The sequence below is a fragment of the Lissotriton vulgaris genome, chromosome 5 (genome assembly GCF_964263255.1).
Source record: "Lissotriton vulgaris chromosome 5, aLisVul1.2, whole genome shotgun sequence".
Classification (NCBI taxonomy): Eukaryota; Metazoa; Chordata; class Amphibia; order Caudata; family Salamandridae; genus Lissotriton; species Lissotriton vulgaris.
In genome coordinates this window covers 1,529,227,796-1,529,255,488 of record NC_141693.1, presented here as the reverse complement: position 1 = coordinate 1,529,255,488, position 27,693 = coordinate 1,529,227,796, and the positions used below count along the sequence as shown (strand labels likewise).

General features: G+C 44.1%; 1 protein-coding gene across 1 annotated transcript in view; it reads left to right on the top strand.

Moving 5' to 3' along the window:
• LOC147712936 (cytosolic phospholipase A2 gamma-like) overlaps nucleotides 1-27,693 on the top strand; it is a 405,968-nt gene that overhangs the window by 340,437 nt on the left and 37,838 nt on the right. The window contains exons 14-15 of the mRNA XM_086923599.1: nucleotides 16,599-16,709; nucleotides 17,587-17,741. Of these exons, the coding sequence (XP_086779725.1) occupies nucleotides 16,599-16,709; nucleotides 17,587-17,741 (266 nt within the window). The remainder of the gene's footprint in view (nucleotides 1-16,598; nucleotides 16,710-17,586; nucleotides 17,742-27,693) is intronic.

The following is a 27,693-nucleotide window of genomic DNA, read 5'->3' as shown; positions in this document are numbered from 1 at the left end:
GAGTGCACTGGCCGAGCTGCATGGGGTTTGTGCTGAGAAGAACTGCAGGCGAGAAGGAGGCGCTGTGCTCTACTCGAGGCGCTTATTCTCAGCCAGCAGAGGGTGCGTGCTGGTTTGTTGTGGTGTTTAGAAGTCTTGCCTTCTATGTTTCCCATCACTAGTGCAGGGGGGCTTGATATGGAGAGATGGGGCTTCCAGGGGCTTCCCAAACTTCCAGGACTCAAGGCCTTCCAGGAGCACTGGCCCTTTCTGGAGCCCCTCCGAGAAGGGAGTGCCTCGGAGCCAAGGTCTGTGCGTGAAGGCGCAAACATCCTTCTCGCTAGCAGCAAGGAAGGGGCTGAGGTGCCCCGAAGGAGCAGCCCTCGGGGTCCCAGGCTCTGGGGTCCCTGCCAGGCAGCCCTGCTCTGCAGACAACTGGAGGAGGCACGGGTAAACTCCTCAGCACACCTACAGGACGTGTGCAAGGCTCGGCCAACCCGTGCCAGGAAGAAGGACGCTCCAGGGCGCACTGCTCCCCCACACAAGGATGCACAGATTCACATTACTAAAGAATAGATGTAAACACGTGTGACGTCATCTCGTTCCCCTGTATAGTGCCCTAATGCCCCTGGGACAAGATCGCGATATATAAAACTGCAAACAAAATAAAAATGCATCAGCAAAAAGAAAACTAAATAAAGACATGCTGATGCTGCTGGGCAATTCACACTGGGAGGGAAACAAGGGAACCCTACTCACTGGGAGCCTGGGTAATGGTTATTTAACAAAAACAATGGCTCCTGTGGGAAAATACAATTAATTTACGATAGGCAAAGATGCACAATGACAATGGGGGTGATTAGGGCTAATGTCAAGACAAAGAAACTGCTTATACTCAGTGTGGATGTACACCTTTTTTATGTAACCAAAATTCATTAATATATACATTTTTTCCGAACCTACACTTAAAACGTGATACTAAGAATAATTATGTAGCCAGCGTAAGGTTTCATTTATATACTTTCTGCAAAAAAAAGAGAGACGACCAAACAATATGTATAGAAACACAATAAACTGCAACAGTTACAAATGGATGAATAACTTCTGCATAAGGGTCTGTCTCATTATTGTCGACGACGTTTCGACCTGACATAGGTTGCAGGTCTCATCTGGACTGTTCAGTGTGGGGCACCTGTAATGGCGTCTGCCTAGCATTGTGGCAGTGTAATTGTGTCACAGTGAATTGAGGTGGAAGTGAAAAAACTAACAGGGATCCCGTCCGGGACCCCTGTAGGGGTTGTGGGATAAGCAGGCAGGCGTGGATGATTATGAATCGGTAAAATAACAAGAGTTCTCCGCTGGGTGTGGAGGTGGGAGGGCTGGTAGCTATCAGGAACCACACGAGGGCGCTCCTGGGATATAGATTGATGGAGAAATGGTTGAATCCTTTCTTATCGTCTTGCGTCGGGCAATTCACAGGCAAGTTCAAGTTCAAGTTCAGGAATTTGTATAGCGCACTACTCACCCAGAAGGTCTCAAGGCGCTTGGGGGAGGGGGTGCATTATTTATCGAATAGCCAGGTTTTAAGTTTCTTTCTGAAGGAAATGTGGTTCTGAGTGAGGCGGAGGTGAGTGGGGAGAGAATTCCAGGTCTTGGCCGCCAAGTAGGAGAAGGATCTTCCTCCCATGGTGGGTCTGTGGATGCGTGGAACTGCGGCGAGGGCTTGATTGGAGGATCTTAGTTGGCGGGTGGGTGTGTAGAAGGACAGTCGCGTGTTGAGGCATTCGGGTCCTAGTTTGTAAAGGGCCTTGTGTGCGTGGGTGAGGAGACGGAACGTTATTCTCTTGTTGACGGGAAGCCAGTGGAGGTCTTTCAGGTGACCGGTAATGTGAGCTTGGCGAGGGATGTCCAATATGATTCTGGCTGATGCGTTTTGGATGCGTTGGAGTTTTTCTGTAGTTTGGTTGTGGTTCCGGCATAGAGGGTGTTTCCATAGTCCAGTCAGCTAGTGACCAGTGCGTGGGTGACAGTTTTTCTTGTTTTGGTGGGGATCCAACAAAAGATTTTCTTGAGCATACGAAGTACGTGGAAGCAAGAGGATGAGACGGCGTTGACTTGTCTGGTCATCGAGAGGGAGGAGTCTAGGATGAAGCCTAGGTTACGTGCGTGATCTGTGGGTATGGGTGCTGTGCCCAGGGCCGAAGGCCACCAAGAGTCGTCCCAGGAAGACGGGGATGATCCTAGGATGAGGACTTCCGTTTTGTCTGAGTTGAGTTTTAGGCGGCTGTTTTTCATCCATTCGGCTACTTCTTTCATTCCTTCGTTTAGATTGGTTTTGGCGGTGATAGGGTCTTTGGTGAGGGAAAGGATCAGTTGGGTGTCGTCAGCGTAAGAGATGATGTTAAGGTTGTGTTGTCGCGCGATGGATGCGAGGGGACTCATGTAAACGTTGAAGAGGGTGGGACTGAGTGATGAACCTTGTGGTACTCCGCAGATGACTTCAGTGGCCTCTGATTTGAATGGGGGGAGTCGGACTCTCTGGGTTCTCCCGGCTAGGAACGAGATGATCCAGTCCAAGGCTTTTCCTTGTATGCCGATGTTGCTGAGGCGTTGTATGAGGGTGCTATGGCAGACTGTGTCGAAGGCGGCGGAGAGGTCAAGTAGGATGAGGGCAACTGTTTCCCCGTTGTCCAGAAGCGTTTGGATGTCGTCTGTCGCTGCTATGAGGGCAGTTTCGGTGCTGTGTTTGGCTCGGAAGCCGGATTGTGAGGTGTCGAGGGAGTTGTTGGATTCAAGGAAGGCGGCGAGCTGGCTATTGACGGCTTTCTCAATGACTTTGGCAGGGAATGGGAGGAGGGAGATGGGGCGGTAGTTCTTAAATTCAGAGGGGTCTGCTGTGGGTTTCTTCAGGAGGGCGCTGAGTTCGGCATGTTTCCAGCTTTCTGGGAAGGTAGCGGAGTTGAAGGAGCAGTTGATGACATCACGGAGATTGGGTGCGATGAAGGAGTTTGCTTTGTTGAAGATGTGGTGGGGACAGGGGTCGGTTGGCGAACCTGAATGGATGGAGTTCATTAGGCGGATGGTGTCTTCAGTGGTGATTGGGTTCCAGGCGCTGAGGTAGTTGGAGGGCGGTTTGGGTTTGGAGGTGGGTGGAGTGGACAGTTTATTGTTGTAGAAGAAAGAGGATAACGAATCGCAGAGATCTTGGGAGGGAGTAATGCCGTTTGAGGCTGTGGTGGGGTTGGTAAATTCTTTGACAATGTTGAATAGTTCCTTGCTGTTATGGGCGTTGTTGTTGAATCGATCCTTGAATGCTGATTTCTTGGTGGATCGAATCAATTGGTGGTGTTTGCGGGTGGCTGTCTTGAAGGTGGTCAGTTTGTCAGAGGTTGGGTTTTTTCTCCATGTTTTCTCGAGAGTATGGCATAGTTTCTTGGATTTCTTAAGGTCTTCGTTGAACCAGGGGGCCTTTTTGCTACCTTGTTTGGTTTGGTGGTTTTTCAAGGGAGCTAGTTCGTCAACGCTCTGAGTGAGCCATTGTTTGAGTTTGATGGCAGCTTGGTTTGGGTCCAAAGAGAGGGCAGGAAGGTTTTGTTTGAACGATGTGAGCAGTTGGTCGGTGGTGATTTTGTTCCAGTTTCTTCGCGGAATAGGTTGTGGGGGATTGTGGGTCGAGGTAGTTTTGTAGCTGAAGTGAACACAGCTGTGGTCCGTCCAATGGAGAGCTGTGGTGTGATCGAAGGAGATGTGCTTGCTGGAGGTGAAGACTGGGTCGAGCGTATGTCCGGCTACATGGGTGGGGGTGTCAACAAGTTGTTTGAGTCCGAGATTGGCCAGGTTGTCCAGAAGGGTGGTGGTGTTACTGTCGTTTTTGTTTTCCAGGTGGAAGTTGAGGTCTCCCAGTAGAATGTAGTTCTCGGATGTGAGGGCGTGTGGGCTGATGAAGTCAGTGATGTCTTCGCTGAATTGTTTACGGGTTCCTGGTGGTCTGTAGATGAGGGTGCCTCTAAGTGTGGACCTGGGGTCGGTTTGGATCTGGAAATGGAGGTGTTCGGCAGATGCAAGGTTATCGTCGACGTTGGTCGTGATTCTGATGGTGTTCTTATGGACGATTGCGATGCCTCCGCCTGTTTGGTTGGTGCCGTCTTTCCGGATGATCTTGTAAGCGTCCAGGATGGCTATGGCGATGTCGGGTGCTGTTGATGCGTTCATCCAGGTTTCTGTAAGGAAGGGGATGTCCGGTGATGCAGTGTCTAGTAGGTCCCAGAGTTCAGTGGCGTGTCTGTGGACCGAGCGGGTGTTCAGCAGGATGCACTTCATGTGGGTAGGGTCGGAGCTGTGTTTGGAGGAAGTGGGTTTGGTGTAGGTTTTGATGCAGGTGAACTTGCAGGAGAGGCAGGCGAAGGGACCATGGGTACATCCTGGGTGAGCTTCGTAGCATTGTGGTGTGCGTCCGGGGTTGAGGGCTAAGAGGGTGGCGGCGTCATATGTAATGCTGGAGGAATGCGGTTTGCGGGGGCCAGGGGGTCTGGCACTGGGCGCGGTCCAGGCGCGGACAGGCGTAGACGGGCGTAGACGGGCTTACCTTTGGCGCACCTTCGGCAAGACTGGGGCGCGATAGCTGCGCGTGAACGCTGCGCGCGAATGCATCTGTCATATGTGGATAGTGGAAGGGGAGGGGCGAGGGAGGGTCAGCTGGGAGGCGGGGTGGAGATCAGGGCAAGGAGGCAGAACAGCAACAAACAAAATGGCAGCAAGCAGCCAATAACTAAAACAAGACTGGGGCACAATCCAGACTAGCGCGATGTAAATGGCGGAGGCGCGGGCACAATCAGGCACAAATACAATTGCAGGCAGCACAGCACAGTTTCTAAAGTAGGACAAGCGCACTTTGGCAGTCGAGCACTACGATCTCATTAACCTCGGCAGATGAAAAGAATAATGCAAAGCAGGCGGGGCAATCTAGCGCTACGAACAAGGATTAGATGATTATGCAGGCTTAGGCAGTAGCGAGATAGGTACTCAGCAAACAACGATACCAGGTGAGGAGGCAGGGAGCTGCGTGTGGAGCGGCCGCTTCTGCTGAAAGCAGGACGGTCACAGCGCTAGCACGGCAGAGCGGGGAGTTCAGTATCAGTGGGAGGGAGGGTCAGCTGGGAGGCGGGGTGGAGATCAGGCACATTCCTGTTGAATGATGCATGCCTACTGATTTACACGGTTACAATTTTTTTTTTATTGACAGCTCCAAGATGAGGTTTGCCACTTCGATCAGTAAATAAAAGAAATATATGTACAGTTGCACAAAATCAATAAAGAGTTAAGAAGCAAAGCAGCACACGAAGGAGCAAACTGAGTGCAGGCAGAGTAGCACATACGTGAGCGAAACCGAGAGCAGCACAGGAATCAGAGGGGAACAAGCGCGAGAGAGGGGTGGAGGAGCTGAGACAGCAAGAGAACGTGGGATAAGTGGGAACAGAGAAGGGGGGTGGAGGAGCAGGGCGAGAAGGGGGAGAAGGGGTGACCGCGCAGCCAGCAGAGGAGAGAGAGGAAACAGAGAGAGAGGGGGGCAATATAGAGAGAGGGGGGGCAAGAAGAAAGGCTGAGAGGGAGAGGGAACATATAGAGAGAGAGGAGGCAAGAAGAGGGAGAGGGGACAAACAGAGAGAGAGAGGAGGTATCCCTTATTCGGAGTGTGACCCTCAAAAACTCTGTGGGACGGCGAACGCCTACACCCCCTCCCCCCGCGGGTGCTGTGTAAACTGGTTATGGCACATGGGGCAGAACTGCTAATCACACCACAGGTAACTAATGCGCAGCACACCCTGCTGCCGTGACCGGATCACACAACCACACAATGCTAAAACGGCTGATCTTGCTGCAAGCACCCCGGCAGGTCCTGATAACATGACAGGAGCATAAATCTATCCCCAGCACAGAGAGCAATGAACAGGGCCTCGTCCTCAGTACTTGCAAGGAGGATACCAGACACCCCGAAGATGACCCAGGCAGGACGGTTTCTAATCTTTCTTAAATACCTTTCGAGTGCAGTCAGTTTTTCGGCATGTGATGCTCAGACGGCGCGCAGTGATAGGAGACCGCCCCTAACCCGGCCACTTCAAACCTGCCTACATCCTGTTCTCGCCAGCTGCCCGCAGCGTCCAGACTATAGAGCGCACGCCTCCTCTCCTCGGCTCAATTATAAACGGAGGGCACGTGGGATGCATGTGCACAGCACGCGCGCGTTCTAAGGTGGTTGGCGAAAACATTGAAGAACTCTGCCTGAACCTTTCTGTCACGCCTCCCTTAGATAAGAAAGATGTTCACAACAGTCTTAAAGCAGGTGATCGTGTCTGTAGGGATAGTACAAAAAGTGGACAGGGTGGCTCCCAAAAATCCCCTTTTCCAATGGAAATCCAGCGTTTACCCTAATCGCTGACGCTACCCAATGGAAAGGAGGAGCGGGGCTTAGAGTCCCTTAGTTGTTTACAAGATCTCTCGCAGGGCGGGGCAGCTTCGCTGCCGGCCCACGCTCCACCTAAAAAAAACAAAGGTTGAAGGGACTTTGTAGTTAGGAAATGGAATAAAAAGTCATTCAAAATTCACTGAAAAAAACAAAGGTTACAGAGATGTTTTAGTTAAGCCCAGGAGTCACTCATACAAAGCCAGAGAAATTAAGCCATTATAGTTAGTGAGCTAACTATAACTCGCGTGGCGACAATGCACTGCTTATCACCTCACATATTACATCACTCATGAGATGGACAGTGACATCACTGATGATATCACTGATGCCATCTCAAATGACATTATCCTCAGAATCTCTGATGCCCCCACTCACACCCCCATATAACATTTCATACACCTACTACCAACTACATCGCTACCATTCTCAAACCCTTTCATACACACATACCAGTACTTACACAGCCTGATTCATGGATCAACACACCCATCCAGACACTCACCCATACAGCGACTCATACACCCACTCACTCACTAACTCACTCAATAATACAGCCAGTGACATATCCACGCATAAACCAATACAGCAAATCACACACTGAGTCAGTCACCCACAGAGCTACTCACATACCTGCTTACTCACCCAAATAGTTAATCACACAGACACTTACTCACCCATATAGTTACACATACTAACTCACTTGCTCATACAGATACTAATGTGTACTCACTCACTGATGCAGCCACTGACACAAGCACACACTCACCCATACAGCCACTCTCATATTCACTCCCTCATCAATACTGTCACTCATATACCTCATCACTCATCTATACTGCCTTTCCCGTAACCAGTTACTCACAAATATACTACTGACACATGCACTCACTCATCAACACAACCATACACACACTCACTCACCTATATATCCCCACTCATACAGACTCACTAACCCATAAAGCCTCTGACTCACCCATTCACTCATCACCCACCCACATAGACACTCAGACACCAACTGATAGACAGACATAGACATCCACACAACCAGTCACTCACCCATACAGTTACTGAGACACCTAATCACTCATTCATGCTGTTAGTCACACATCTACTGAATCATCCATTCGGGTACTTGGTCACCCACAGATTCACCAATACACCTTGGTATACAATTTAACACTCACAGTTACTGGATGATATCATCAGTGATTTCATCAGTGATTTCATTTCAAATATCATCAGTGATTTAACCCACATTACGTCTTCTTCAGCAAAAAACATATTGTTTTTCACCAGTTCCCCCTCAGAAACATCCTAGTCATTTGGGTTTCAAAAATTGAGGCATTAATTATCTGGTTGCATAATTGCTAGAAAGTGGGTTTCTGGTTGGCTGAGGTACCTCACCTGTCCAAGTAGAAACCAACATCCTAGTCAGGGTAAGTCAAAACACACCCTAAATTATCCTGTGCTCATCCTCTGGTAGCTTGGTGCACAGCAGTCAGGCTTATCTTAAGAGGTAATTTGTCAAGTATTTGTGCAACACTTTAAACATTAATAAACATTAATGCAGTCAAGCCACCACAAAAAGCCTCCACACCAGGTTGGAAAAATAAAACTTAATTTTGTAAATAAAACAAGACCAAACAAAAAACATCCAGCAAGTAGAAGTTGACATATTACTTTTTTAAACAATAATTGTAAAATAGCACTTAGAAGCAATAAGAGCTTGTTTGGGTTATCTAGTCGCGCTGGACTGGGTAAAAGTCAAAAGTTCAGGCCAACCCCGATGGAAGGTGAGCTGGATACAGGGACCCACTTGGGCATACTGAACCAAAGTAAATTGAACTGGGCTTGCTTCAACACCGAAGAAGATGTGAGGTGCAGCCGAAATGATTTGTCAGTGATGAGCCACGCAGTGGATGAGATGCATTGAGATTCCTCTAGCAATGGAAGTGATGCATCGGTTCCGAGTGTGAGAAACCAGTTCCCAAGGTGATGCATGGTTACTGTTCCAGCAGCAGGGGATGCATCATTTCCAGAGGTGATGCACAGGTTCCAAGTGCGATGCACCAGCTCTGTTCCCTGCTTCCATGAGGATGAGCCAGTTACGATCAACGCATAGGCGAAGATATGCTGTATCCAACAAAGGCAAAGTGTTGGTTCTGATAAGGAAGCATGGGTTCTAGTTGTAGAAGCACCTTAGGCCACACTTCCAAAGGTCCAGGACTGGGGTGGCACCACTTGGCAGGTCAGTTTGTTGAGTCCAGATAGAGATCTCTGAGACTTGGAACATAAGACAAGCCAGCAAGACCTTGGAGTCACTCTGGGTTTAGGCGATTCAAGTACAATCCTTATTATCGAGGCTGGAGAACAGCAAGCATCAGGGCAGCGCAGCAAGGCAAGAGCACAGCAAGGCAAAAGTCCATCAAAGGAGAAGTCCATCAGAGTGGTAGTCCTTTCAGCAGCACATCAGCTCTTTTTCCTGGCAGAGTAATCACAGGTCCAAAAGTGTCCTGCAATCATGGTGTCATGGATCCAGTATTTATACCTAGTTGTGTATTTGAAGTTGGAGAGACTTCAAAGAGAGCTCTGAGGTGCACAAATGCCATCCTTGCTGAACTGACTCAAGACTCTCTACAGGGGGTAAGCATCCCTTTGTGAGTGATCAGGGTACAGCCTCTGCATGTGTAAGTGTGAGGCTGTGCTCATATTCTCCCGCCTATCTCCCCAAGAAGATCCATCAGGCACATTTCCTTTGTGTGGCTGTCTGGGGGGAATACACAAAGCCCAGCTGTCGCCCAACCCAGACTGAGTAGAGACGGGCAGAAGGCTCTAAATGACTAAATTAGGAAAATTCCAACTTTCTAAAAGTAGCATTTTCAGAATGCTTCATCATCGGGGTCCCACCCCATAGGCCGAGTGCCTACAGGGTGTGCTGCGACACCTGACTACAGTGGAGCTGGTTAGTATTTTCTTTTATGTGTGCATAACTATCAAGAAGTGAGTTTAAAAAGGGCCAAAACTACTCACTACAAGTGTTTATTCTTGAGTGCTTGAACCCTTGTTAAAAATGGTGTGGCACCTGTGCCTAATTAGGTAGGCTTTGGTGTCATAAGTAGTGTATTAACAATAGCGAAGTGTGCTATGTGAGATGTGGAATTTACAAAGCTATTGATTAAAAAGGTCTACATGTTTCAACCATTATATATATTCATAGGTTTTCGTCAGGACCGTGTTATTTTGAACTGGGTGGTCCGCACACGCTGTAGTCAGGTGTCGCAGCACACCCTGTAGGCACTCAGCCTATGGGGTGGGACCCCGATGATGAAGCATGTCACCAACTAGGTTGGTGAGTGAGGGGTCTTCTATAAGGATATGCATTATCCAATAACAGGTTGGGGCATATTGTGCTGACTAGAGCACTTAAGCCTAGATCCAGAGAAATATTTCTCTGCCTACGAGGGGACACTCCTCCATTGTTTTTGTTAAACTGAATGACCATCTGCTCTATTTAGAGAGGGTGGTCCATCATGTTTCTGCCAGCAAAGATCAGAGGGGTTTTGCTGGTGGAAAACTTCCATTGATAGCCTGAGAAACTTCATGCACTCTGTGTGAGTACATGAAGCGTCTGTACTCCTGACCTCCAATTCTAAATAATCTTGACTGAATGAGTTGGCAGGCCTTACATTCCATTTGACCAAGATCATATTTCAGATATTCGCTCTAATGAGTACTGTAAAATAGCTTCATTCAATATTATGTTCTTACACACAGCACAAGGTTAGCCAGGGTTAAATAAATAATTATTTGACCTATTTTGTATGTGCTTTCCAAAACAAAACATCCCGGTAGCTAGATCTGGCTGAATGGAGCTCTTACAGGAACAACTTTACATCTACTACACTGTAAGATCAAATTTGCTTGGTTGCTGTCATATTGCAGTAGAGTACATGGAGCATTTCCATTTACTTTGAAATATTTGATTTGGATCAAAATTATTGTTCGGACAAGGAGAAAATTAAACTTCTGGTCTACCCATATGACATTTGCACAGAAGAAATTAAAATTAAATGCAATGAGGATAGACATTACTACCCACAGTGTGTTCAATGCAACAGTAAATGAGAGGCTCCTCTAAAGCCACTTGCTTTAAAAAAAGAAATTCACAGGCTATGTTTTTAGGTGTTTACTCTTTGAGTAAATCTGTAACTCAAAGTTAAATGCATAAATGAAATATACATTAGCATAAATAATTTTATTGGTCATAGCAGCTGTAAAAAAATGGATTATTAGCTCAGGAGGATGTCAGACCTACCCAAGTCCTCAAAATCCTGCCAGGACTATTGCACAGTTTCAAAAAATGTTAAATGAGCTCAATCCCTGATAGCTATGACACAGCACAGCCAGGCTTAAATTAGGAAATTGTGTAAAGCATTTAGCAGTAATAAAACAGTTACAAAGTTACACTATAACTAAAATTAAAATCATACAGTCAATTTCTTAAAACAATTTACTAAAGATTATGAAAAACGTAATATAAAAAATGATGCCAAAATGATAAAATACAAAGAGAGGGCCAAAGCTATGATTTTATTTTAAGTTTTAATGCAAAACATACAGAGGAAAAATAAATCCCCAATCTGAAATCACTGTTAGTGGTAGACTAGGACCTAGGCACAAACTGAGGCAGACCCTGGTGGAGTGAAGGTTGGTTGGTCAAAGTTTTTACCTTTTGACTAAGTAGCCCTTGACCTCTGGCATTGCGCTCCTCCCCCGTTTGCCTGCTGACAGATCCTTGACTTTGGGACTGCCCTCCCAGTCACAACTACCTCCAGTTCAATGCCACAGGTCCGCTTGGGTTAGATTGGGTTTTAATTTTATTTTATTAGCCTAATTTCATTTCCTTTCATTTGGTTCAAGCTAATTTTGTTTGCCTTTAGCATAATTTTGTTTGGTTAATTCTATTTTAGTTCAGGTTTATTTTGCTGGCTTAATTTTGGATTGTACCATTCATTTGTTTTCCCCTGCCTGTTCCCCCATTTATTTCCTGCTCCTGTCGCTGTTCCTTCTCTTCGCCATTCCGCCTACCTGACAGCCCATTCAACCTCCCATGACTACTTATGGAGGCTGCTGCATGGCTCCAGTGAGTAGCCCTTGAACACTGGTCTTAGCTACTCCTCAGTTTCTAGCTAACAGCTCCTCGACTCTAGGAATGCACTCCCAGTACGACTGCCTCCAGTTTGGTTCCAATGCTCATAGGTCTGCCTGGTTAAAGTTGGGTGTTAATTTTATTTTATTAGCCCCATTTCAGTTTATTAGATTTGAACAAGCTAATGTTGTTTGCCTTTAATGTTATTTTGTGTGTCTAATTCTATTTTCATTCAGATTATTTTGCTAGCTAGGTTTTGGGGTGAACCTTTTGCTTGTTTTGCCTCACCAATTCCCACTGTTTTTTTCCTGCTCCCGCCACTGTTCCTGCTCTCCATTTCCCTGACCTTCCCTCCTATCTACCAGGACTAGTTATGGAGACCACTGCACTGCCACCTACAGCAGACACTCCGCCAACATGCCAAAGTTATGCCAAAGGCAAGTCTGTCTGTGCCTGTTCGCATCTGGACCATGCCCAGCACCAGCACCTCCTGCCACCTGCCACCTGCCAATACACTGTCAAGGAGCTCTTGGATCTGGATCTCGGGCACTGAAACAACAGCTGCTTCACTTCCTCCTAGCAAACAACCAAAGGACCCTTCACCTGCCACCCCTCCCACTTCCCCTTCAACACAGCATGCGATGAATCCTACACTGCTTCCAACCCGAAGACCACGAAAAACCCTGAACCTCTACATGGCATTCTGCTCAATGCTCGATCCCTCTGTAAGCATGCCACAGCATTCTGGGATACCATCACTACTCTCTCTCCTTACATGGCCCTCATCATCAAAGCATGGCTCAACTTCAACACCCGAGGGATACAAGATGATTCACAGGGACCGCACCGATAAACAAGGAGGGGACATAGCCATCATCGACAAGGAAACCATCCAATTCACCAACACCAACAATGAACCCACACCGCTCATGAAACACATCAATTTCCAACTACAGACCAATGCCAACACTATAAGAGGTACCCTTGTTGCCAGACCCCAAAGCCGGGCCAACTTTCTGTGACTCAATCACCAACTTTATCATCACCCTACCCATCGACTCCTACCACTATGTACTACTTGGTGACCTCAATTTCCACCTTGATGACACCAACGATGCCAACTCCACTACCCTCCTGGAGAACCTGAACAGCAACGGTCTGACCTAACTGTTCACTGAACCCAGTCACAATTCTGGACACACACTTAATGCCATTTATACCTCCAGTGGCAGAATGAAATTCACCCACATCACAGAACCCACCTGGACCGGCCACACCATTCTCCACTTCTTCTCCGACACCCAGCACACCGCAACCAAGTGCCTCTGCTGCTCCCAACGCAACTGGGGCGGAGTAGCTGAGGCACACTAGACACAGCCCCTAAGCATCACCCAACAGGAAGCCTCATCAGACCTGGACTAGGTCATCCAGAATTTCCCCGCATGGATCACCAATTGCGCCAACAGTGCCTCCCAATTCAAACCTACCAGAAACAATGCAGCTCCCAAGCACGCCAGCTGACATACCCCAGAGCTGAGAATGAACAAGCACTCCTGCTAATGACTCGAGAAACCTTTGTGCAGCACAAAAGACCGTTCAGGCAAAGCTGCTCATATGGCAGCCCTCAGTAACTACCACCATGTGTCAAAAAAGCCAAGAGAGGAGGCATCACAGCCTGTATTGACACAGTGGCCAACCACATGAAATATCTCTTCAGAATAGTCTGAATTCTCTAACTTAGCTACCACAAAAAATATCATCCACCGCTACTAAGAACTTTGAGTAACCCTCTAGGACTACTTCCACAGCAAGATGACCATCATCTTCAACAACATCAACCTCCAAACCACTGCTCTCAATCTCAGCAACCACAGCCCTCCAGTTCACACTCACCCAATTATTACGTCCTGGTCTCTGTTCACTACCCAGAACATCACAACCATAATGGCATCCATCCACTTTGCGGTGCCTACTGACCCCTGCCCCCTACCACTTTTTTAATCTCAGAACCAACCTCATCAACACAGAACTCTGGAGAATTATCAACACTTCCATCTCTACGCCCTTCCTGGACAGACAGAAAGAATCAGAAGTCAAACCCCTCCTAAAAAAACCCTCTACCAACCCCAGCAAATTCAATATGTATTGTATCCATATTTCCATACCCAGCCAAAGTACTGGAGAAGGCCCTCAACAAACAGCTCACATAATACTTAGAGCAAGACCACCTACGAGACCTCTCCCAATCAGGGTTCTGTGCCAACCACTGCACTGAGACCGCACTGATTGCCACCTCAGATGACATCCAAACCTTCCTCAACCAAAGAGATACCCTGGACCTGATACACCTCAACCTCTATCCTTCATTCAACACCATCTCCACCCACACCCATAACAGCAGACTCCACAACATCAGCATACAGCATAAGTCCCTCATGTGGATCACCTCCTTCTTCACTGGTTTCACAAGATTTTGACTGCCTCCATTCACCTCCAAACTCAAGAACATCATATGCAGTGTACCCCAGGGATTTTCCATCAGCCCCACCCTGTTCAACACCTACATGGCCTCCCTCACAGTCATTTTCAGATCCCATGGCCTCAACATAATTTCCTACACAGATGACACGCAACTAATCCTCTCGCTCACTGAAGATCCCTCCAGCACCAAAACCACTTTCAGCGATGCCATGATGAACTTAGCCAGCTGCATGGGAGACAATTGCTTAAACTTAACTCTAACAAGATAGAAGTACTCATCTTTGTGAGGAACATCTGCATCTCGGACCACAGCTGGTGGCCATCAGAAATCCGACACCAACTGAGCATGCACACAACCTCAGAATTATCCTTGACAGCAAACTGATCATGAATCAACAAGCAATGCAGTCACCACCTCCTGCTTCCACACCCTCTGCATGCTCTGCATAATCTTCAGATGGATCCCAGTCAACATCAGAAAAACCATCACTCTGGTCTTTGGCACCAGCTGTCTTGACTACGGCAATGCCCTCTACACCGGTTACCCCATCCAGCTCCACAGAAGACTACAGACCATACAGAAGGCCTGAGCCAGACTCAACCTGGACCTTCCCAAATTAACCTATATCACCCCCACCTCACAAACATCCAACCAAAGGCTGTATCCAGCATGGTCTCCACAATGTCTGATAAGTGCTGGATGAGGTCCCACTGAATCTATAGGTTTTCATTGGCAAAAGATCAGAGCAGGAAATTTCTGATTTCACAGCTACAGAAATCCTCTCACAGGTTTGATACTCTTTAGGCCGTCGCCTTGTCACGATTTCTACCTTTGAGCTTATTCTCTTTTTTGGAGCTTAAAATCATTCTTTGGGAAAGCATGGATGCATATCTGACAAATTCCTCTCAAAAACGTATTTTTAGACTTTCTAGTACAACTACTTTAGTTACTTCTAAGACTCCCAAGCACTCACAGACAGTAAGTAGGGAGCTGGAAACACCGGAGCACAGGCCATCAGCAATGTTCAGTCCAGGGCCGATTGCTATTGGTCGACTGATGACTCCTGAAAAAATGTCTCATGTGGCTGTTGATGTGCCTTTAGCTACAAAGAAGGTCAGCCAATTTACCCTTTGGAGTATACTTCTTAGTCGGTGGGTACACGTGGGCAGAGATCAGAGCCCTTCAGGTCTTAACACAGGTCAAGGACAGCAGGTTCAGCCTTCTTCTGCTCCGCTAAACCCCAAAAAGTGTTCAGTTAACTAGTCAGTAAGTGGGGTGACTTCTGGACACCGGCTCGCTAATGAGTAAAATTTTCCCAAGATCACATCCTTTTTCCTAAATGAAAACTATCCCACAATATCACATTCTGCAACATTGCAGATCATTAATGCCCATGAGAGAGCTTGTGCACACATAAAGGGGTGTCTAACGTAATGATCATTCCATTTCTAGTCAACCACTCAAACTAAATCTGGGTCCAACTCCCTATTTCACTGAGATTAAAGCCAGGAGGGGAAAAGTATGCCCTGGGATCAGAAGAACCCTGTTTACCAGGCATCTGTTATCACTAAGCTATAAATGTACAGAAACCCCCTTGTCTCCTTAAAGTTAGTAAAGTTTTTGAACAGTCCTTAACTGCCCAGCTTTGGTTAATCTGAGTCACATTCCTCATACAAGCCATCCTACAAGCCTGTGCCTCTGAAAGCAGGATTTCATACTTAAACAAGGAAACACTGATAGGCCAGCTGTTGGCAAGCTAATACTAATTAGCCTGCAGGAGATTCAGGCAGGCAAAGTGTAACTTTGTAATAGCTACATTCCCTGTATATTCATCAAAAATCTAATTTAACCATTAACCTGGATTTTAATAGATATGAAAAAAGTAGTTTAATGATTTCTACAGAATGTTCCAAACCAAACATAACACAAAATAATATTTTAACTTCACTTTTGTTTTACTCATAAAACATCTGCAAAAATAACTTTTGGGGTTAATCACTGTAGGAACATGGCAACATAAAATATTACATTTTTAGACGGTGAACACCCTACCGTGTGGTTTAGAAGCCCTACCTGGGTGTTTAATATGATATTTAAATATAGAGCTCCTTCCTGCCAATAATGGTTAGGTTGACAGATCCTGTGAAAAAGCTTCTGTTGTCAGGCTACACAAAGCCATGTTTTTCCTGTCAGTCTAGTAATTGCAGTAGGTGCTGCTGTCCACAGGTGACATTTAATTTTTCAATGTAATGGTTTATTTCTAACAGTATATAATATAAAGAGTCTTCTTGGAAAGATACGTATGTTGATTGGGAATTAGCCAATTGTACTATGCCTTAGGGATCAGCGCACATACATTAGGGACTAGAGAAGAGTAGCCCAGTGCACAGAGTTCAAAATAAGTAGCATCAGTCTACAAATAGCTATCTTATTTGCATTACTGTATATCTAGAGCATCTGGTTTTGTTTGTGCTGTCATTTAGTTTGCAATGGTTTTAACTAATCTTACATTCATTATATCACAGTGGCATCATCAGCATACGAGAAGATGGTGATTATGGCCAAACTCATGAAAAGTCTTGTTTCCTGGCAATGGGGGACCACCTATAACTATCTGTACAAATGCAACACAACAGGTATATTATTGTTTTCTCTTTGCTACTACTAGAAATAAATTTTCATAATCACACATAAGAAAATATGAATTTACACTTATAACAGTAACATGAAGTGGAAGGAAAAGTAGCATTTAACTGTTTACAAACGCCAGAATTTTTAGCAGACAATGCAAAAAACAAGAGTGGGCTGAGACCGCTGACTTGTTCACATAATCTTTTGTGTCTTTTATCTTCAATTTATGACTGCTTAATGAGGTCCAAACCAAAGTGTCCAATTTTTACTGATCCAATTTCAGAATAATTAAAGTTTTACAAACACATGCAAGGAGGGCTGTCACTTGTGAAAGGAAAAAATGGCACTCACTTGTCTAAGTTATGAGATTCTGGAAGAGCCAGGTACTAGCACATGAATAACGATTTATGTAAAATTTTCAGAATTCATTTTGAAAACAGCAGCTCCTCATCAATTTGTTTTAAACATATTATAGGAACAGTCTGGGGAGCATTAAAACCATTTTGAATAGTTTTCATCTTAAAAGGTCATGAGGAACTACACTTGACTTAAACCAATATATAACCAAGGTACTTAAAGGATGTTTGGGGATCTTTTCTAGAGGGATCACTTTGAAACCAGTTATGTGTGTGATATTCCAGGAGCAATTCTAAAAATCATTGTGGAATATTTAGTTGATCAAGATTATCACCGAAAAGATTCAATACAAAAGAGAAAGACATTTAAACAGTTAATTTCCTCTTTTTAATCTGGGAAACGTTTTGATCTCCTCTGTTAAAATGTCATGAAATGTCAACATACGAAATCTTAACATTCTGCCTAAACATAGGCTTTGTAAATAACAACAATGTCTTGGTACTTTATGCAATATTTATTTTCCAGATAAGCATATCCCTAAGGACCTTGCAGAAAAAGAGTTCATCAACTTGATTGATGCTGGGCTGGCAATAAATTCAGCTTATCCTTTGGTCCTTCGCCCTGAGAGGAAAGTGAATATGATTCTCTCCTTTGATTTTAGTGCTGGGGATCCTTTTGAGGTAAAGTTTACATGGAGTTTCATGCATTAGAGAAAGACGGATGAAGGTTGATGTACGTGTGTTTGTGCATGCATATTGCTATGTCAAAAACATGGCATTTTTATATATTGTTTCCCCAGATAAATATCAAAAATTTAGGAGAGACAGTCAATATTTACATAGGCACAAACTTTACTGGGTTTCTGTTGAATTTATGTTTTTTCAGTGATTGAATCTGTATATTTTTTTAATGTGTTTTGCTATATTGTTCCATTTTTAAACTTTGTGAATAAATACGGTGAGTGTATCACTGTGGGCATTTGAAGTCATACATTTTTGATCTGACGAATGATCTTAGGTTATTGTGTTTTATCTAGGAACCCGAATCAATATTGCTATTTTATGCCCTTGTACGGCTATAATCAATAATATCCCTATAATGGCATAGGAATCAGATCCATATTTAGTAAATAGCCCTTGCAGTCCAAAGCACAGCAGAAGCTACTTCCTTGGATTCCTAGAAAGCACAACGAGTTCTTTCGACACACCAAACCTCCAGCAACCTGGGAAATCCCCGTTTGCTTTTGTTTTGATTTGTCATTAAAACTCCTGCGAACACTACAGGAACAGTCAGTTCTTAGTGACATCTTTATTGACGTCTTATGTCCAAACCTTATGTCAAACTCGGCACCTTTCAGGTATAAATATACCAACGTTGCCTTAAGCAAACACACGGTGGTGGTTTTGGAGCAGAGTAGCTATCTACTTGCCGAGAGCCCAGCTGATGCGAGAGCCAACGGACGCTGCCCCCCCTCTTTGACGCGCTGAGAAAGATACTGTCTTTTTCTCCAGCCGAGAAAATCCAGCTCCGGCATTTCCAGCCTACCCTTGCGGGTTGCTGGGATATCGAGTCCGGAAAGAGAGATACCAGACCTCCTGCATTCTATTCCCAAGGTACGGAGCTGACAAAACCCTTAAAGAGAATTCTTGAGTCAGATTCTTGGCAAAACAAACTTAACTTAAACTGCTACTTACTTACTCCATCCTAAGTATTAGGCTTAGGTCAGGTACAACGGGTTGGCGTATTTTAGAAGCACCAGTTGAGTACGTTAGTCAATGTATATATGTATGTATATATTTTATCCATTTTAAAGTGTCTTATGGCTAAGAAACCATATCAATGCTTTTACAGTATTATTTCATAATACTCCTTTTATTGTACGCACTTTACTTTACATTAAGTATTGCAATTGTGGCAATTCATTTCTCTTGCATGAGAAGGAAGACTGCTCAATAAATTATACCTTTTATTGAAAACGCCTGTCTCTCTCTTCACTGCACTCTGGTGAAACTAAGAACGCACAATCGACTGAGTGAAATAGCTGTCTATTGTTTTCACACGACTCTAGAGATGCACTCTTATTCTGAGGGAGGAAAGTTGTCATGTTATGTGGTTGTCGGAAACTAATCCCTTCTTGTCTATCCAGGGAGGTTAAACTCCTCCTCATTTATTCAAGAAAGTTTCTAGTGACCTCTGAGCTAGCTGGCAAACCTTAAGTCTAATATAGTCAGTAGAGACCTAGTCGACCTCAGTCCTACGTCTACACTGCTGAATATATTATTCCAATGCGCAGAGCCTATTGGGAATATAGGAACTACACTACAAGGTGAACCAGAATGCATTTGTAATGGTGATGGCCCCACATGAGAAATGTCAAAAAATTGTGGAGTGAAAAGCACACCACTAATTAACTGCTTGACATTCCTTCTTCAGGAAACCGACTTCGACATTAAGTTTCGACTGGTTGCATGCTAAAAGAGGGTAGACACTGTTAGTTTTGCGAAAACAGAAGGTTGCTGACCATTTAAGCACCAGGAAAACATCATCAATAACATCAACATTATGTTGCTCGGATATGTATTTATCTTAAAGAAATTAAAAGACAAGAGGCGTTTAGCAAAACAGGAACATGTTAGTTTAATTCAACTCAGTGGCAGGAGAGTTTCAAGAGAATGTGTCTGAGGAAAGTCTCTCCGTGTTCAAAGTTTTGGCTTGTTATATACACATTTTGCGAGATAAAATAAAACCATTTCACCATTCTTGAAAGCATCTTCGTCGTAAATGAACCAATTTGTGCATCCGATAGGGACACAGATGGCTCTTGACCTCGATGAAAGCTAGTGTGGTCCAGTGTGTATGTGTCCAGATGACCGGCAGGATGAATGCATGATTACTATGTGTGGTGTGCATGTCGTGAACTGATTGGCTGTGTGTCTCTCTACATGTGGTATCTAACTTTGCGGTATTTCTTGGGAACATGAACCTCTGGGCAAACATTTTTTAGTGGAGCCAATGGCTGCGGACCTGTTTGTGGTGCAACTATCTATATGTGGGATCGATCAAGGTTTTTCCCTGGGCGTGCATTTGTTTGTGAGACCCCCACCTGTAACCTGTTATTCGATAGGCATGGGTTGCACGGCCTGTCTGACCATGTATCTCAGACTTGGGGTTGATGGGGAGGTCTTCTTGCGTAAATCCGAGAGTAATGATGGAAGTTCACTGGAACTCTTGAAAATAATATGGCAGTCACTGGTGTCATTTTTATGGCCATTCTCAATAGTTTGTGTACAGTTGTCATAGCTTACATTGGTATTGTTTTAATAGACATTGACATTGATTTCACTGGTAACAACATTGTCATTCGTACATGGATTATGGTATACATTCATATAGTTACTGTTGGTATCAGCCCTGTTGTGCGGGTGAGGTGATGGCACATGTTGACATTGCATTTATAGGTATTGCCATTGTTGGGTATGCACATATCACAGTGTTTATTGACATATTATTTACCCAATCCAACAATCGCATGCCACATGTATTACAAAGGAAAGAAGAAATGCATATGGTTAGTATTCTTTCATCCTTCACCTCGAGCACCTACAAGGATTCTTACTAAGTCTGACCCTCTTCAAAACTTACATGATCCCTCTGGCCAACATAATATGGTCATACAAAATCAGAGTTCTTTCTAAAGTCAATGAAGTGCAACTCAATCTCGCCCTAACTGACAAGGTGCCTAGCACCCAAAAAAAGTTCACTGCAGGCATGACCAACATTGTCAACTGGATGAAGACCTGTTGCCTGAAGCTTGACATCGACAAGCCTGGAATTGGTGTTTAAAGGGCTTCCAACCCACACCCAGGAAACCATAACACACTCACATGTCACATGCAAACTAAACTACAGAAACACAATCTACAGCAAGATCAACAAACAACTCTCCAGAAGACTGCAAACCATCCGGAATCTAGGGGCCAGACACACTCTAAACCTCTCACGTCACACACATCACACTATACCTCAAGGAGCTCCACTGGCTCCCCATTAATAAATGTGCGCCATGAAAACGCCATACCCACACCTTCAAGAGACTAGGGCTCTCAGGTCCAGCATACCTCAACAACTGCATCTGCTTTCACACTCCCTCCAGGTACCTCCACTCATCTAGACTCTTGCTCACACACCTATAGAAAACAGATCTTGCGGTCAGGTTTTTGTTAATATTGAGAAAGTCCATGTATGCGATAATACATGTGTGATAAAAACAAGGTCAAATGACTGTTTTCGAAATCACCCAATATTTCCTTTCCATCAACCCTGAGTCAGAAATACGTGGTCAAGCAGGCCCTGCAACCTAGGCCTGAGGCAACTGATTGACAGATCACAAATGGGGTGGCATGAAACCAGCACAACAAACGCACGAACAGGAAAGACCCAGATTAATCGCAAAAAGAGGCAGCGACACCACAATAGTCCGGGGCTGGGGAGATTGACTGCAATAAAGCTTACATTGCTGGAGAGGAGCACATTCTCAAAACACCAAAATATTAGATGCCACATGATATAAGGCACACTCAGCCAATGGGAACACAGCACAAAAAGCACACACAGTGATCACACGGTCCCCATTAACCATTGGCCCTCATTTTGTCCATGCAAGGCCGAGTAACACCTACATTTGTTACAAGGTGAGAGTCATTTATGACTCCATGACTAAACCCACATTCCTTTCCCTAAAAAGTATCTATGAACTATTTTATGATGCTCTAAGAAATGTATATATTAGCGCGCAGATCAATTGTACTTTGAGACAGTCCTCAGACCCCGACTCTGTAACTTTTCTCCCGACCGAAGTGTTTGATTATACCAACTGTTCAGGTTTTGCCAAACATCTCCTGTCTTTTTGTCTTTTGTTTTTTTCAAGGTAAATTATAGGAAAATTCACATTCAAGCAACACTTTTTCTTACATCTGTCCTAAAGCGTGGCATGCCCTACTACTACACATCCAAGGCTTGTTGTCACTTCTTGAATTCTTCAAGAAACTGAAGATCAGGCTATTTGATTACCACATTAGGTCCTAGGTTTAACGTTCAACTGTCTTTGTACCTGCTCAGTGCCAGCGTACCGGACCAGGTGATACTATGATACTGTACTCTACTAATCTACATGACAAGACATAACATAATATAGCATAAAATAAGATAACATAACAACAGAATGCAACATAACGTAACGTAAGATAGCACAACATAACATGCGAGTTAGTGTAATTTTTGTGACCAGAGGAACTACCGTGTCTCAAAATCCCCTTTCAAGTAAAATGTCAAGTTGCTATCATAATGAAATGAAATGAAAAGAAGATTTATTGAGCGTTACAGCTGCCCTGAGGTGTCCAGGCGCTAAAACAAAAAGAGTGCCTTTAAAAGAAAACAGAGGGGTTCTGATTACTGAAATAGAAAAGTTTTAAGCTGCTTACGAAAGCTGAGCAGATTGGGGTTCGTTCTCAGATGCAGGGGGAGAGTGTTCCACAGCTTTGAAACATTTTAAGAGAAGGAACGGCCTCCTGCTCTGGCTCTCTGAATTCTAGGAATCTTAGCCAGAGATGCAGATGATGACCGGAGCATTTTATTGGGTAGATAGAGGGAAATCAGAGAGTGATTAATTTCTGGACCCAGTTTCCAAAAAGCTCGGTGAGCAATACGCAAAGATTTGAACTTCACCCTTTCCCTGATGGGCAACCAATGCAGAGCTTTTAACTCCGGCTTTATGGGGGTTCTTCGTGGGATGCCAAGTACTGCTCGAGCTGCACAGTTTTGGGGTTGTTGCAGTTTTTGCAGGCTATACTCTGGTGCCCCAAGATACAGGGCATTATTGAAATCCAGGCGGGATTGAACAAGGCCCTGTATGACTATCTGCTTGGCCTCAAATGGAAGGAGGGGAAGGATCTTCTTTATCACCCTAAGGAGGCCAAAGCAGGTGGGGGCCAGACCCCAGACTTTTGATGTTATCTCTGGGAGTAGGAACTGCGCCCATGCTCAAAGGCCACAGCAGCTCCAGAGTCAAAGGGGCTGCCGAGCCCAGGAGCATGAGCTCAGTCTTATCGTCATTGAGCTTCAAACAGGACTTCATCATCCAGCTCTTGACCTCTTCCAAGCACACTGCTAAATTGGGCAGTGATTGGAGGCCACTCTTCTGCACAAGGGAGACCACTAGCTGGGTGTCATCCGCATAGGAAATTATGTTAATACCATGCGGGCGGACAATCCCAGCCAGCGGTCTCATATATGCATTGAAGAGGGTAGGGCTCAATGACGAACCCTGAGGTACTCCACACCCCAGAGGCCTGCTTGACGAGACAGAAGTGCCATCAAAGACCTGGAAGGTTCTATCAGTTAAAAAAGACTTGAACCAAACCAGGGCTTCTCCGGGCACACCCAAGTCGGCGAGATGGGTCACAAGGATTTTATGATTTACCGTATCAAAAGCGGCACTCAGATCGAGGAGGATCACTGCCACCGATCCTCCCCGATCCAAGATCCGCCTCGCCTCCTCTGTCACAGCTAGTAGAGCGGTCTCCGTCCCATGTTTAGGGCGGAAGCCCGTCTGGGAGGCATCAAGCAGATGGTTATCCTCGAGAAACTGAGTTAAAATGATGTTAATGTGTTTCTCGAGGATCTTAGTTGCCCATGGGAGCAGGGAGATCAGGCGGTAATTGCTGGAATTAGCCGGATCAAGAGCAGGTTATTTCAACAAAGCCCGTACCATGGCGTGCTTCCAGGCCAGGGGTACCGACCCACTCAAGATGGAGGAGTTCAACAACTCCATGAGTGTTGGAAGGATGGCTTTGCTGTCCGAAACCAACATGCCTGGGGGAGCAGGATTGCACAGAGATCCAGAGTTTATTTGGTGTACGTCTCTAGTGTTTCTAGATTCAGCAAGGGGAAATGGTCTAATTTGTTTTGAGGAAGAATTTCTATGTCTGAGACCAAATCGGGGCTTTGAGTAGATAGTTCAATGACTGGGTCCGCAAAGGAGAGATAGATTGGGTTGACTTTGTGAAAGAAAAAATCAACCAGCTCGTTACATCTGGAGAGTGAGTTGCAATTGTCTGCCAAATGTGAAGGGGGCCTTATCAAAGATTTTACTATTCGGTAAATTTCTTTGGGCTTAGATTTAGCCAATGTAATCTTCTCATTATAATGGGCTGATTGCGTAATTTTTATGGCAGATTTATAGGTCCTAATGGCTTCCCTATAGGTAGCTTTGTCAGTGGGATCATAAGTCATACGCCGTTTCCTCTACAACCTTTCGCAAATACGTTTTTTGTCCCTGAGCTCTTCTGTATACCACGGTGCAGTTTTGTTCTGTCTTTTTGACCCAGATATACGAAGAGGAAGAATCGAATCTAGAGAGGTGGTGATCCAATTGTTATATACATTGTTGTTCACAGATGGATCACAGGAAATTGATTGATCTGAATTAATCTTACAATTGTGGCACGAACGTCATATCAAAACAATCTCAGGGAAATAAAATTAGTACACTGACAGTATATCAGCAGTTTTAGCAAATAACTAGTTGATACTCCAATAATGGAGTAATGAGGAGCCTGAATAAGAAGGGCGAAAAAAACAAAAATAAATTACACTATTTAATGCCCCTTCTCTGACAGGTTAGCTATGGTGATTTCCACGATAATTGTATTCACTAAAGCAGATACTTGGTAAATTGGAGAAACTAGCTAAGAGAGACCTGAAAATAATAGAGCAATCAACCTTATTAGATAATTACATTGATACATAATGCAATGCCTGTCAATTTGCATTGTTAACTCCAGAATGATGTGTACTTGTCAAGTAATTATTCATTTATGTAAATGTACTCAAAAGTGGAAATACAGTAACAAAGATAAGTACATTCTTCACAAAGAAGGTTAATCCCTGATCTTCATTAATATCAAGTACTTCTCCATTTCCAATAGAGTCATCAGGAAATGTTATTTTTTTAAATCAATCATGTAGGTATCAATGGTTGTTAGCTCAACACCCAATACAAGTGTCATGTATTAAATAGGATTCCTCTTTCCCAAGGCTGTATAAAAAATAAAAAGATGCAATACAAAACAAAAAGTACAACAATAAAAAGTCCCAAAAAGTAGTAAGCCACAATGTTACTTAATTTAACTTACAAATTCTCCCACAACACAATTTCTCTTAAAAACCTACAACACTTATTATATTTCAATTATAAGATCATAAATAGGGCTCCCAGTTTTATGGTATTTATTTTTTAACATTTCCATCTGTATTTATCCTTATTTTTTTCCATCTTCTTGATATTTATCCATAGTTATGGTGTGTTCTGCAAATATATGGAGTCATAAAATTGTATGTTTCCACATTTATTTTACTGATAAACGTGCACTCATACTTTGCTGCCTGTCACGTTTTAGCAAATTAAGAAGCCAAATCGGGCAAAACACGAGACCTATAGGTAAATATGAGCATCATAATACAAATACATGTAACCATACACCTTCATTTAGGGAAATCTGAACCTGTTTATAACTTCCAACCCTACCTATCTGCTCATCTGTTGTCCTAGAAAATATGAAAAACAGCATGGAGAGTCACACACAAGAAGAACAATTTTCTGTATTTTTCCGCTTTTAAAAATAAATACAGATAGGAGCCACTTTGCTTTCTGTCTGTAATTATCCGTAAAAATCTGCAAAAATAGAAAACCAGATGCCTTAATCATAAAGCTGTCTTTAGCACAGTTAAAATTATTTAACATACTTCACATGTTGACATCGCATCATTCAGCTATGCAGAACTCCACAAAGTGACCAAAAACTCCACTGTGCTACGCAGAGGTCTGCAAACTGCAGAGGGCATTGCGTTGTGCTGTTTGCGCTGAGTGTTAGCGCCGGGTGTTTGCTAATGACCCATGTAGGCCCATCAAGTGGTAACTACGCTCCCATTGTGTGTGGCTTTCTATTTGGAATGTACAAAGCCAAGCTGTCACCCACCCCAGGAATGTATGCACAGACAGGCAGAAGGCACCAAATGGTTAAAGTAAGAAAATGCCAACATTCTAAAAGTGGCATTTTCTGGATTATGATTTAAAATCTATCTTCACCATGAATTAGGATTTTAAATTGGGATTCCAGAGACACCAAACGTGGGGGTCCCATCTCTTCCCATTGAAATTACACTTATAAAATGTAATAAGGTAATCCCAATGTCAACCTGTGGGAGAGGTGGGCCTCGCAGTAGAGAAAAATCTATTTGAACCCAACAGCCTGCTTTTTTGCACGACCTAACCCCTGCTTAAATATAGGTCAGTATATTACGCAATGGGACTAAAACTGAGAACTTATGTTTTCGATCCTGTAAATAATGTGTGGTGGCCCTGTAATCATTGTATGGTGGCATTGTTGTTTAAATTGTTTTATCATGTTTCATCATTGTTTTCAGTTGCAAAGGTTTTAATTAACCAAGCAAAACTAAATAAACGTGAAACTTGAATTTAAGAGTTTTTCAGCGCTAGGACATGTACAACTTAATAGTATATGCCCTACTTTTTACATGCACTGCACCCTGCCCTTGGGCTGTTCAGGGCCTACCTTAGGGGTGACTTACATGTATTAACAAGGTAGGTTTAGGCCAGGCAAGAGAGTCATCTTGCCAGGTCGACATGGCAGTTAAAAACTACACACACAGGCTCCTCAATGGCAGCCCTGAGACATGTGTAAAGGACTACTTAAAGTGGGTGGCACAATCAGAGGCCCTAGTCACATATAGTGCACATAGGGACTTATAAGTAAATTAAATATGACAATTAGCCCATGTTTGTCATGTTTTAAGTAAAGAGCACATACACCTTAGCACTGGCTAGCATTAGCAAAGTGCCCAAAGTCATAAAAACAAATTCTACAAAAAGAGGGGGGTGAGGCAAAAGGTTTGGCAGTGACTACAGAAAGGGTCATTTCCAACACCCTCACCAAATGTGAAATGTAGTATTATAAAAGATTTACCCTACACATGCAGATTAGGTAAATCTGCTAAAGTGACACAAACAAAGCCATGGTAAGTATACATATATTTGTTTTTTTGCATATCCCACATTATGTACAGCTAGTAATTTGCTACTGAGCTTTGAACTATTCCCACCTTCCTCCACAAAACTAGAACATGTGAGAAGTTGGCCTGGTATATAATGCTCACTAATTCTAGTGATCACTTTGTACCATGCCAAGCAACCCTTATGATGATTGGTTGTAATTCAACCTTGTAGACCAGTTATCCTAGTGGTAACGTGGACAAAGCAGTCTTAGGCTAAACTCTGAAAGGCATGTGAAGCCAGCTGTCATACCATACACAACCCCCTTGAATACCAAATGAAAGGGACACCACACAGATATATATTGAAAATATATATTGATTTATTAACTATAAAATCCCCTGGACTCTTTATGAGCACAGAAGCACAAGCGTTAAATCACAAGACAGTTTAAAATACACAAAAGTTGCACAATATGGATGAGCCCTAGGGGCCACCTAAACCATTTACTAATAAAGTGGTATAAGAGATACCAATCAGAAAGGGAACAGGCCTAGGGCCTT